Source organism: Chiloscyllium plagiosum, chromosome 26 (assembly GCF_004010195.1).
Source record: "Chiloscyllium plagiosum isolate BGI_BamShark_2017 chromosome 26, ASM401019v2, whole genome shotgun sequence".
In the NCBI taxonomy this organism is placed as follows: Eukaryota; Metazoa; Chordata; class Chondrichthyes; order Orectolobiformes; family Hemiscylliidae; genus Chiloscyllium; species Chiloscyllium plagiosum.
The window spans coordinates 18,341,755-18,355,699 of record NC_057735.1 but is presented as its reverse complement, the minus strand read 5'-3'; the positions used below and the strand labels follow the sequence as shown (position 1 = coordinate 18,355,699).

The following is a 13,945-nucleotide window of genomic DNA, read 5'->3' as shown; positions in this document are numbered from 1 at the left end:
ACAGTCAGTCGCCTGAGGCGGGAATTGAACCCGGGTCTCTGGCGCTGTGAGGCAGCAGTGCTAACCACTGTGCCACCGTGCCGCCCAGTTCTGTTGGCCTGAGATCTTGTCCAGACGTAGTAAGAACAATCCTGGTTGTTCTTTTACTACTAATGGTTGGTCCACCATCCTCAGTGAAGGCAATATTTTTAGGAACATAGAAGCATAGTAGTTAGGAATGGGAGTAGGCAATTCAGCCCTTCAAGCCCAATCTGCCATTTAACATAATTATGGCTAATCTTATCCTGATCTTAACTCCACCTCCTGTCCACTCCGCATTGCACTTTACACAATATCTATTTCTTTTTTGAGTCTGTTGATTGGTTCTGCCTCCACTGTACTCTGGGGCAGTGAGTTCCACAGATTCACCCGCTGAGAGAGGTAGTTTCTCTCATCTCAGTTTTGAACCTATTTCCTTTCATTCTATATCTTATATATTTACTTATATATTTGAGATTCCTTTAAAAATATCCATCTTGAACTCAATAAATTTTAGGGCCCCTGCCAATGGCACCACTAGATAAATCAAATCCCAGAATGAAACCTTGATTTTTAGATCATATGTCTTTTTTAGTGTTTGGCATGGTGGTTATTCACATGAGGCTGTATATTTCCTTTAAGAACAGAGCAGAGGTTTTTTTTGCATAATAGAATAAGTAAAAAAGCAAATCAAAATAAATAAACTAACATATAAGACAGTTAGAAAGGTCTCAAAATACACAAGAAAAGTTTTCAATCTGTCTGCTGAAAGTCTGCATTATACAGACCAATGTCGAGTTATCCCTTCCTTTACTCACTTTGGGTTTTACTTAACTGACCCCTTGCCATTTTTCTTTCAGCTGTGGACTGTACAGACAATTTTTGAGTCCTTTCCAAGCCTTCCACCATGAATGTTTCTAAGTTTTGAAAAACCTGCAGATTTCTAACCTAACTGTCCTGAGTTCTTTCTGGGAGAGGAACTAACTTTGCTTCTGAACTCAACCCTTGTATAGATTTTAACTAAATTTCTAAAAACTTTTTCAATCCTTGCTTCTTCTGAATGAAAATCCAACGGCATTAAATGTTTACCCTGCCTGTCATAAACCCAACAGTGTAAATATATTTTCATTAATTCTACAGGGAGTCTATAGGCAACTTTCCTTCTGAGAAATGCTGGAATTAAATCACTTTTCTAGGAAGATTCTCTAACCTTTTTTCTAAAGTGAAAACCTCACAGAAATAACCAATACTTATCTGCCTCTATTTTGAAATCCAAATCACTAATTTATGTTCATATATTTAAATGATTTAGCTTTCATCACAGTATAAATAACCACATGTCTGAAATACCGGACAGCTTTGTACACTCATTGAACCATGTAAAAACACTGAATGTTTCCTTCCGAAAAGAACAAAACAGAAGGACATTAAAATTACACTGAAGGCTTACTTTCACAAGTGCTCCTTAAAGTTGTCCAGGTTGAATCTGGTTTACAAGTAGAAAATCTTCTACTTCCTGAGGTGAATGTATAACCTGAATAACATTTGTAAGTAACCTTGGTACCCGAAGGAAATGAGCTCATTGCGAGAAATGCATCTGTTGGTGAACCATTATTCAAACGTGGAGGTCTGCCGCAGTCACCTGCATTAAAAAAAGAGTTAAGTTCACAATTATAATACTCAATTATGATACCTTACAGTCAAAGACAAAACAGGGTATTAAGTTCATAACTGGAAGATATCTCCCTTAATATGAAAAGTTTTTTTATTATTCTAAAATCTTATTTTATTTTTATATCCTAGGTTAACAACTAATTAGAAAGAGGGGACGTTTCTGAGCTGGTGGAGGGTGAGGGAGAAAACCTTGCTGGTATATCCTCTGAGTTTTCCTCCTCTCCTTTCATAGAACCAGACTTCTCTGAAATCTGGAAACTTCACTCTAGCCAATGTAATGACAAGGCCCAGTGTGTGGGGTTGGGGTAAGGGAGAAAGTGCTCAAACCCAGAAATTGTTGAACTTGATATTGAGTTTAGAAGAGTTCCCAAACAGAAAATGGCTTGGTTCTTCTAGCTTGCTTGCTTCGCTGGAGCACTACTGCAAGCCCGAGACAGAGATGTCAGCCAGGGAACACAGTGGTATGTTAAAGTGGCAGGCAACCAGATGCTCAGGGTCATTTGTACAGACAGAACATAGGTATTCTGCAAAGTGGTTGCCCAGTCTCCACTTCATCTCTCCAGTGTGGAGGGGATTACATCATGAGGAGCAAATACAGGAGACTAGATTGAGTGAAATGCGGATAAATTGCTACTTAACTTGGAAGGTGTGTCTGTGGCCTTGAACAGTAAAGAGAAAGGACACAAGTGGGCATTCTGCAATTCCACTGGAAGGTGCTATGAGGATGTGGTGAGATGTTGGGAGTGAAGGAGTGGTCAGAGGGAATGGTCCCTGCAGAAGGCTGACAAGATGACTGGAATGAAAGATTTGATTTATAAGGAGACGCTGGATAGGCTTTTTTCACTGGAGCATAGGAGGTTGAGAGGTGACTTTACAGGGGTTTTTAAAATCATGAGAGGTGTAGATTAGGTGAATGGCAGGTGTCTTTTCTACATGGGGGGGGCATATTTTTAAGGAGACAGGTCATGACAGGCAACTTTTTTTTACACAGAGTGGTTCGTGTATGGAATGAACTTCCAGAGGAAGTGGTGGATGTGTGCACAGTTGCAACGTTTAAAAGACATTTAGATAAGTACATGAATAAGAAGGGTTTGGAGGAAAATAGGCCAAGCGCAGATATTTGGGTCTAGTTTAGTTTGGGATTATATTCGGCATGGACTGATTGGACTGAAAGATCTGTTTCCATTTTCTATGACCCGATGTGTCTGGCAATGGGATCCCACTGAAGGTAGTGGAAATGGCAGCTGATGATCTTTTGGATCTGGATGCTGGTGGGATGGTAGGTGAGGACGAAGGGGACCCTATCGCTGGTGCAGAGAGAAGAGAGATGCTCAGGGCTGAAGTATGGATACAGCAGAGTACCTTGTCAACCACAGTGGTGGGGGTTCTTAGGTTCAGGAAGTAGCTGGATATTTCAGAGGCCCTTTTGTTGAAATTGGCAACATCGAAACAGATGTGACAGTGATGGAGTAACTGGGAGAATGGAATTGAGAACAAGAAGCAGGATCTGAGGATGTATGGATTATTGTGGTGCTGGAAAAGCACAGCAGGTCAGGCAGCATCCGAGAAGCAGGAAAATCGACACCGGGCAAAAGCCCTTCATCAGGAATAGAGGCAGAGTGCCTGCAGAGGTGCTGAGCTGGAAGGTTGGAGCTGGGGTGAGGTGGGGGAAGGGGAAATGAGGAAACTGGTGAAATCCACATTGATGCCATGGGTTTGAAGTGTTCCGAGGTGTAAGATGAGGCGTTCTTCCTCCAGGCGTCGGATGGTGAGGGAGTGGCGGTGGAGGAGGCCCAGGACCTGCATGTCCTCAGCAGAGTGAGAGGGGGAGTTGAAATGTTGGGCCACAGGACGGTGGGGTTGCAGTCTTATTTTTACCTGTGAGGATGTATGGTCAATATAACTGTAGGAGTTGGTGGGCTTTTAACTGATATCAGTAACCAGGCTATCCCCAGAAATGGAAATAAAGATGTCAATGAAAGGAAGGAGTCAGAGATGGACCAGGTGAAGGTGAGAGCAGGGTGGGAAATTGGAAGCAAAATTGATAAACCTTTCAAATTCTGGATACGCGATTGAAGCAACACTGATGATGTTATTGATATACTGGAGAAAGAGCTGTAGGTGGGTGCCACAGTCAGACTGAAATAAGAAATGCTCCATGTACCCCACAAAGAGATAGGCATAACCACGGTCCATGCAGTTACCCACATCCATTTCTTTGACATGAAGAAAATGGGAGGAGTTAAAGGAGAAGTTGTTCAAAGTGAAGATGAGCTCAGCCAGACAGAGGAGGATGGTGATGGATGAGAATAGTTCAGGCCTTTTTTCCAGGCCTTAGCAGAAAGCCCCGAGATCATTCTGATGAGGAATAAACATGTAAAGGGTCTGCATGTCCATAGTAAGGAGGAGGTGGCTGGAGCCTGCAAACTGAAAATTCTTAAGCTGACATAAAGCGTCAGAAGAATCAAAGAAGTAAGTGGGAAGGGACTGGACAAGGGGAGAAGTCCCAGTCCTGATCCCCTTATAGCTATTTCTCTGTGATACCTACAACATTGTACATGCCAATTTCAATCAGTGCTACATGCTTATTTACCTTGTTTTGTATACTGTACAATACTCTCAGTCCTGCATTGACTGCATCCCTTCTCACAGTTGTCCATTATATGCTGTGCCTGAAGTTAGATTCCTAACCTTTTCTATCCTATTGCTTGTTCTGGAAATGTTATCCTCTACCAAGCCCTCCCTCCCCTTTAACTTTTTCCATGCAACTGAACCCAAACCCTGCAGTATTTAGTTTAAAGCCCTATCTACAGCCTTAGTTATGCAATTCACAAAGACTCTGGTCCCAGCGTGATTCAGGTCAAGCCTTTCTCATAGGAACAGCTCTCTCGTTCCTCAATACTGATGCCAGTGTTCCATTAGCTCGAATGCACTTCTCCCACACCAATATTTCAGCCAAACATTTACCTCTTTAGTCTTGAAAAACTCTGTGCCAATTTGTTCATAATTCAGGTAGTAATCCAGAGATTACTACTTTCTTAGTTCTGCTTTCTAATTTAACTCCTCGCTGCTCATATTCTCTCAGCATAACCTCTTTCCTCTTTCTACTGACATCATTGGGATCTATGTGAGTCATGACAATTAGATCTTTCCTCTCTCACAAGGTTCCTCTGCTGCCTATTTGAGATATCTTGAATATGGTACCAGGCAGGCAACACAGCTTTCAGGACTCTCAATATCCTGGCCACAGAGAACAGTAGCGATGTCTAATTCCCTGATTATACTACCCCTGATTACAATAACATCACTTTTTTCCCGCCTCCTGAATGGCTCCATGTAATGCAATGCGCTGATCAGTTTGCTCATCTCCCCTGTAGTCCCCATTCTCATTGACACAAGGTGCACGAACTTCAAACCTGTTAGACATGTTCCATGTTCTCGACATGCTCAATGCCTGAGGCTCTGTCAGCACTAACTCCTGGATCCCTCTACCTGCCTCACTTGTAGCAACACCATCCTGACCTTGACCAAATTTGAGATAATTAATCTAAAGGGGGCAAGCGCCTCCTGAAACACAGTATCCAGGTAACTCTTTCCCTCCCTTGTGTTGCAGTATTTGAAACTCAGACTCTAACACTTCAAATCTGAGCCAGAGTTCTTCAAGCAACCTAAACTTCCTACAAAGGCAATCACACAATGACTGTGAATCATGATCACTATGAACCAGCATGCAGTTAAAACATATAATCTGACCCAGCATCTCTATTTTAATTCTTTTAGTTCTTAATTTGACTTTTTTAAAAAAATCATACTGGTCTTTTAGTTGGACCTGTTGCATGAGCCCAAGAGCAGCATGTCAGGTCCACGTCGTCACCAACTTGGATTTGACTGTCTACCTGAGGTGTCAGTATTTTGTGCTAGTTTACTGATCCTGGACTTCTATTTATCCTGTTAAAAAAAATTACAAACCTTACAAAGCAAGCAAAAGTACCTTGCTCTTCTCCACAACAAACTCCCATGTTGCTACCAAATTTCCCAAACTATATGCTCATTTGGCTGTGTTTCACTCTGTACATGGTCTCTCCTTCCTGACCATGCAAAAGAGTAATGTGTGCTGGTATAAAGAGGATCCTGTAGACATTCTATGCATGGATTTCCAAAAGCCATTTGATAAGGTGTCACACCAAAGACTATTCAGAAAGTAAAAGATCATTATATGGGGGTAACATATTAGCAAGAAAAGAAGACTGGCAGGTTAGCAGAAAACAAAGAGTTGATAAATGCATCTTTATCTAGTGAACAGGACCTGATGAGTGAAGAGTAAACAGCAAGAGTGAGAGCTGGGATCTCAAAGTTTTACAACAAACATCAAGATAAGTAGGAAAGCATGTTGCGAAAAATAGATAAGGTTGCAGATGGATATAGATAGATTGAGGAAGTGAACAAAAATCAGGCAGATAAATTATAATTTGGGAAATTGTGTAGCTGGCAGGAAGAATGAGAAAAGTAGAATTTTACTTAAGTGGAGAATGACTGCAAAAACCAGAGGTCCAAAAGGATTTCAGTGTTCTATTGAATTACCAGTTAATGATATGAAAGCAAACCATGTAGTCATGAGGCCTAATGTGATGTTATTCTTTATGACCAGAGTAACTGAACATAAAAGGAAGTTAGTTAGTTCTGAAGTCATACCAGAGTTGAAATATTGACTCTTTCTCACTGCCAGATTTGCTGAATTGCTCCAAAATTCTCTGTTTCAGATTTCCAGCAGACATATTTTGTTTTTATTATGAAAAACTATGTTATGCTTCAGTTATTCAGGGCATTGCTGAGACCACATCTTATATACTATGTACAGTGTTGGTCTTATTTAAAGCAAATGCATTGGATGTGGTTCAGAAGAGTTTATTAAATTGATACCTAGAATGAGTGGGATGTCTTGTGAGGATACATTTAATAGGCAGGGTGTGTTCCACTGGAGTTTGTAAGAGTAAAGAACATAAATGCAGATCTTTATTTTATTTCCCAGTGTCAAGCGTGATCACTCACTGGCGTTACCTTCTTCAAAGGAAGTTGTCTGTGACACACATCTCCATCCTTTGTCTGCTGTGGTACCCTTATACATTGCACATAACCAGTCTGAAATATCCGTCATCAATTTTCTCTTCTGCCTCTCTCTTCACCTCTACCTGCATGTCTACATTCTGATCTAATGTTGTGACCAGCCCAGGCTAAATCATGCATCCAAAAAATAGAATTAAGCACAGGTACACAATCCTTTATCTGAAACCCTCGGGGTTCAGCTGGTTTTCGGAATTTTTCAGACTTAGGAATAAGTGACAGTTTAATGGTGAAACTTTTAAAAACTCTGACTGAACAGCAGACACACCTGTGAGTACTGCGGGCCCTGAGACAGAATTGATGCCTGCTAGTGCTGGGCAACACACCCCTACGTCACATCTTAGTGACATGAGTCAAGTAGGTGTGGACTTGGGTTAACTGTTTGCATGCCAAACAACTTTGTTATGGAGAAAAAAACTTCGGATTTTGGAGCTTTTCAGATTTTGGGATTTCGGATAAAGGATGGTGTACCTGTAGTAAATAAACAATCAATCACAAATATTCTAATGAGTGGCAAACAACAAAACTGATTTCCTACTTTTAATTAAAATTTTACCAACAGCGAAATAAATGACTGGAACACATACATACAATTCAGACTAAAAATAAAATCAAAAATGTTTCAAAAATATTAGTGTTAAATGTGAATTTCTCACAGAAACAAAATTAACATTCTACAAGTATAAAATTAGTTAATCGGGTGAAGTAAGACTGCTCAGCGGGAACAATTAATTTAGCATACACGGTGACTCAGTGGTTAGCACTGCTGCTTCATGGTGCTAGGGGCCTGGGTTCGATTCCCCCGCCTCAGGCAACTGGCTGCGTGGAGTTTGCACATTCTCCCCATGTCTGCGTGGGTTTCCTCCGGGTGCGCTGGTTTCCTCCCACAGTCCAAAGATGTGTAGATGAGGTGAACTGGCGTTGCTAAATTGCCCGTAGTGTTAGGTGCATTAGTCAGGTGTGTATATATAGGGTGGGGGAAATGGGTCTGGATGGGTTACTCTTCAGAGGGTCGGCATGGACTTGTTCGGCCGAAGGGCCTGTTTCCATACTATAGGGAATCTAATCCAAAAAACTCAAACACTTGATATTTTTCCAAGTACTTTTTCCAGTCGCATTGACAGGATAAAAGGGCACATTTTTATCGGTTTACTGTTTTTTACATGCTGCATTTTTCAGTTTTTCAATAACGCAACATTAGCATTTCCTTCTTTAACTGAAGTTGTTATCAGTTTCAGATCAATTACTTGAGTGAAACATTACCAGTTCATGGCATAGATCGCGATTGTAGTCTTCCATGTAAAAAAAACCTTAACAGCAATTCTAATGATTCACAATTCCATGTAGTTTAACAGCTTCTTGACATAAAAAGCTCAGTTCTTTCTAGTTTGTTACCCCATTGACATTAACCGAAATCCCAAATGCCACATTGTGAACACAGTGCAGACTTCATTTCTCTCATTAACATTAATGTCAAAACCCACACTATGGATACAGTACAGACACGAGATTAGAGTGGTGCTGGAAAAGCACAGCAGGTCAGGCAGCATCCGAGGAGCAGAAAAATCGGCGTTTCGGGCAAAAGCCACTCATCAGGAATAGAGGCAGGGTGCCTGCAGGGTCGAGATAAATGAGAGGGGGATGAGGGTGCGAAGAAGGTAGCATAGAGTACAATAGATGAATGGGGGTAGGGATGGAGGTGATAGGTGGAAAGGAAGATAGACAGGTAGGACAGGTCATGAGGGCGGTGCTGAGCTGGAAGGTTGGAGCTGGGGTGAGGTGGGGGAAGGGGAAATGAGGAAACTGGTGAAGTCCACATTGATGCCCTGGGGTTGAAGTGTTCCGAGGCAGAAGATGAGGCGTTCTTCTTCCAGGTGTTGGGTGGTGAGGGAGCGGCGGTGGAGAAGGCCCAGAACCTGCATGTCTTCTGCAGAGTGGGAGGAGGAGTTAAAATGTTGGGCCACAGAGTGCTGGGATTGATTGGTGCGGGTGTCCTGGAGATGTTCCCTAAAGCGCTCTGCTAAGAGGCGTCCAGTCTACCCAATGTAGAGGAGACTGCATTGGGAGCAACAAATACAATAAATGATATTGGTGGATGTGCAGGTAAAATTTTGATGGATGTGGAAGGCTCCTTTGAGGCCTTGGATGGAGGTGAGGGAGGAGATGTGGGCGCAGGTTTTGCAATTCCTGCGGTGGCAGGGGAGGGTTCCAGGAAGGGAGGGTGGGTTGTTGGGGGGCATGGACCTGACCAGGTAGTCACGGAGGGTCTTTGCGGAAAGTGGAAATGGGTGGGGAGGGAAATATATCTCTGGTGGTGGGGTCCGTTTGGAAGTGGCGGAAATGTCATCGGATGATGTGGTTTATGCGAAGGTTGGTAGGGTGGAAGGTGAGCACCAGGGGGGTTCTGTCCTTGTTACGGTTGGAGGAGTAGGGTCTGAGGGCGGAGGTGCGGGATGTGGACGAGATGCGTTGGAGAGCAGCTTTAACCACGTGGGAAGGGAAATTGTGGTCTCTAAAGAAGGAGGCCATCTGGTGTGTTCTGTGGTGGAACTGGTCCTCCTGGGAGCAGATAAACTGGAGGCGGAGGAATTGGGAATACGGGATGGCATTTTTGCAGGAGGTAGGGTGGGAAGAGGTGTAATCCAGGTAGCTGTGGGAGTCGGTGGGTTTGTAAAATATATCAGTGTCAAGTCGGTCATTGTTAATGGAGATGGAGAGATCCAGGAAGGGGAGGGAGGTGACAGAGATGGTCCAGGTGAATTTAAGTTCGGGGTGGAATGTGTTGGTGAAGTTGATGAATTGCTCAACCTCCTCGCAGGAGCACGAGGTGACACCAATGCAGTCATCAATGTAGCGGAGGAAGAGATGGGGAATGGTGCCGGTGTAACTACGGAAGATGGACTGTTCTACGTAGCCGACAAAGAGACAGACATAGCTGGGCCCCATACAGGTGCCCATGGCTACCCCTTTGGTCATAGAGTCATAGAGATGTACAGCATGGAAACAGACCTTTCGGTCCAACCCGTCCATGCCAACCAGATATCCCAACCCAATCTAGTCTATCTGAAGGAAGTAGGAGGATTCGAAGGATAAATTGTTAAGGGTGAGGACCAATTCAGCCAAATGAATGAGTGTGTTGGTGGAAGGGTACTGCTGGGGACAGGAGAGGAAGAAACAGAGGGCTTGGAGACCCTGGTCGTGGCGGATGGAGGTGTAGAGGGATTGGATATCCATGGTGAAGATGAGGCGTTGGCTGCCAGGGAAACGAAAGTCTTGGAGGAGGTGGAGGGCATGGGTGGTGTCTCGAATGTATGTGGGGAGTTCCTGGACTAGGGGGGAATAGGACAATGTTGAGGTAGATGGAGACGTGTTCGGTGGAGCAGGAGCATGCTGAGACAATGGGTCGGCCGGAGTGATCAGGCTTGTGGATCTTGGGAAGGAGGTACAATCGTGTCGAGTTGGCGTCTTCAGTTGTGTAGAGGTCAGTGCACCAAACCACCATTGCACCCCCTTTATCAGCTGGTTTGATGGTGAGGTTGGGATTGGAGCAGAGGGAGTAGGGGGCTGCGTGTTGTGAGGGTGAGAGGTTGGAATGGGGGTGGGGGGTAGACAGGTCGAGACAGTAATGTCTCGGCGGCAGTTGGAAATGAAGAGATCAAGGGCAGGTAATAGGCCAGCACGGGGTGTCCAGGTGGATGGAGTGTGCTGGAGGCAGGCAAAGGGGGCCTCAGAAGGTGGGCAGGAGTCCTGATTGTAAAAGTAAGCTCAGAGACGGAGGCCGCGGAAGAAGTTTTCGACTTCACGGCGTATATTAAATTCATTGATGCGTGGGCAGAGGGGGATAAAGGTGAGGCCTTTGCTGAGGACTGATTATACAGTACAGTACAGACCCTGTTTGCCCCATGACATTAATCCTAACACACACTGTAGACACAGTGCAGATATAGTCCATCCCATTAACATTAAGCCAATGTGGACAGTGCAGGCCCTGTATATCCTATTTACATTAACCCCAACCCCCACAATGTGAACACAGTACAGACCCTGTCTATTCCACTGACATTGATCCCAAACCCCACATCGTGGGCACAGTGCAGATCCTTGAGGAGAGTTTACAGGAGGTAGAAGCGGGCGGTGCGGGGTTGTGGGACTATGAGGTTGGAGGCGGTGGATGGGAGATCCCCCGAGGTGATGAGGTTATGGACGGTCTGGGAGATGATGGTTTGGTGGTGGGGGGTGGGGTGTTCCTGAAGAAGGGCTTATGCCCGAAACGTCGATTCTCCTGTTCCCTGGATGCCGTCTGACCTGCTGCGCTTTTCCAGCAACACATTTTCAGCGCAGTGCTGATCCTATCTATCTTGTTAACATTAATCCCAACCTCCACACTGTGGACACTGTGCAGACCCTGGATATCCTGTTGACATTGATCCCAAACCCCACATTGTGGGCACAGTGCATACATTGTTTACCCCATTGATATTAATCCCAAACTGTAAACTCATTGCAGACATAGTCTATCCCATTGACATTAATTCCAACCCCTACACTGTGGACACAGTGCAGACCCTGTCGATCCCATTGACATTAATCCCAATCCCCATACTGTGAACAGAGTATACACACACTATTTGTCCCATTGACATTAATCCTAAACACCACACTCCGGTCACAGGGCAAACCTGGTCAACTCGAAACGGTTTGGAGCAAATACAAACTCAGCCCTTGTTGTAAATGCGCTCTCTCACTGATTCTAAACATAGGCCTGAAACAGCAACGAGGAGCCGGGGCACTGCTTACCCGTTACCCGGGCCACCCCAATCGCCATGACACAGAGGATCAATCTCTCCGACATTTCACAATCCTTTCTTTTTTTAAACATTCAGGGAGATTCTGAAATCTAAGGAAAAGTCCGGGAAATTCCTTCGCGTTAGCGTTTCACACAGTTTACTATTTGTCGGTCTTCTCTTGGCATTGATCGCTCAGTCTCCTTATGTCCCGGCCGAGCCGTTAAATTGCCGTTAAAATTGTCGCTACTCGCGTGCCACAGACTTCCCGCCATTGTACCAGGAGCAGACACACATGCGCACTTCCTCACGCCTGGAGGATCCGCTGAAGACCGGTACCTAATTGGATCTGGGGATAGATTCGCTTCTCAGTCCATCCCCCTAAACCTTCTCTAACCAACCTAGTCAGAGGTATTGCCACACTCCGCTGAAGCAGATAGAATTTGAACCCAAGCCTCCTCCGTCTGGAGGCAGAGACCCTAGCGTGACCTACTCATCATAGCGATCTATGGACGAGAAAAAGACCCTTTGGCCTATCGCACCGGCGAAGTTCAAAATCAAATCGCTTTACTTTTCTCATTCCAGTTTCCAACATTTAGTCCAAGTGTATCCTGAATACTTTTTAAATGGTGACTATTTGGGATTCTGCAACCCTCAAGTCTGCCTTTTATAGTTTGATGAGCCCGTTCAGACGTGTAATGACGCACAATCAAGGCAGGTGGGACTTGAACCCAGGCTTTCTGGATCATAGGTGCACATTCTACCACTATACTACAAGGGCCGTTATACTCTTATTCTTAAATGACCGCTATAGGAGCAAAGAACCACATATTTCCCTATTTCGTGATAAAAGTATTTGCCTTTGAATTTTCAATTTTATTTTTCAAAAATATTTTTAGAAATCCATGTACTTCAAGATTCATAGCCATTAAGCACTATTTACTGTTAACAAAGGCATACCACTTTTCCTTAACATATTTGTTCAAATTGCTGTGAATTTTGTTGTATCATGTTAAAAGCTATTGGATGAGCAAGGATAACTGAATTGCCTGTAGTTGCTGGATTCATCTTTGCCTTCTTATTCAAAAAAAGTTTGATTTTTATAAATTTCAGTCATCTCCCATCACCACTGTTGAAAGGAAAGTGAGGAACTGATGATAAGCATCCAATGTACTTCCTTCTGGACTGATAGAGGGTGAGCAGTTCTAAAGCTTCAGTTGCTCCACCAGAAGAGGCTTGCAAATGCAGAGGCAGGTCAGGATTAGAGCAAACCCTGTCACATTGAGGCAGCCACAACATTTATGAATAAAGGATGGATGATTAGTTCATGGATATGAAGCCACCAACAGGGTTAAACAGGTCATTAAGTTAAAAGTTTTTTAATACTCTTGTGGAAGGCACATCAGTTGCAAGGCTTTGGATATTTATAACCTAATAATTACTCATACATTTCTTGATCTCTCAATGCAAGTCTGCTGATAATACAAAACTAGATGGGAGTGTAAGTTTGAGGAAAAGGGTGAAAAGAGAAGTGGATATTAAGTGGATTTTAAAAAAATGTAGAACTTGTAAATTGATGTAAATTTGGCCAGATTGATTAAATACATCAATCATTGTGATGACTCCACAATTGGAGTAGTATGTGCAGTTTAGTCTTCATTTTTGAAGAGGTTCTTCCATCTGAGGTAATAGCACAAAACGTTTGTGTGGTTCCTGGGATGAGAGGAACCTAAGTAAAATGAACAAGGTGGCCCAAGTAAAATGGACCTTTCTTTGAGTTTTAAAGACAGCAAGATTCTGAAAGGGTTGATAAGATAGGTCGAGATAAAATCACCATTAATCGGAGAGGACCGTAGAGTCGCTCTGTTAATAGAGAGGTGAAAAATGAGTTTAACCAGAGAATTATCATGCCTCAGGAAAGGATTGAGATTGAGAAGGTGGGACCTTCATCTTGACTGTAACTAATATCAGATTTGAAAGCAACTAGGAGCACATCTCTACATTGCAGTTCATATGTCTAGTGACCTGAGCTAACCAATAGACACAGGAGATTGCTTTTCATGGTTATGGAAAATCTAGAACAATGGCATAATCTCAGGCTAAAGGCAATCATTTAGAACAGAAGCAGAGAATTTTCTTCACTCTAGATAAAGAATCTTTGGGATGCCCTATTACTGCTGAAAGATAGATTTTTGTTCTGATAGAATGAGTTTATTAAGCAGAGAGTCAGAGTAATGATCAACAATTAACATGTAGCAGGGTTCTGGATATAGATTTGTTCACGGAGTTGGAAGGTTCATTTCCAGATGTTTCACCACCCTACCAGGTAACATCTTCAATGGGCCTCC

The 13,945-nt window shown here is 43.5% G+C and overlaps 1 protein-coding gene across 2 annotated transcripts in view; it reads right to left on the bottom strand.

Moving 5' to 3' along the window:
* The window catches only part of LOC122563168 (complement decay-accelerating factor-like), a 98,250-nt gene extending 85,394 nt beyond the window's left edge, over nt 1-12,856 (bottom strand). For both annotated transcript variants that reach the window (XM_043716657.1, XM_043716658.1), the window contains exons 1-2: nt 11,611-12,856; nt 1,469-1,660 (exon numbers count right to left, since the gene is read on the bottom strand). In XM_043716657.1, the coding sequence (XP_043572592.1) occupies nt 1,469-1,660; nt 11,611-11,692 (274 nt within the window). In that variant the 5' untranslated portion in view covers nt 11,693-12,856. The remainder of the gene's footprint in view (nt 1-1,468; nt 1,661-11,610) is intronic.
* Nucleotides 12,857-13,945: the final 1,089 nt, after the last annotated feature.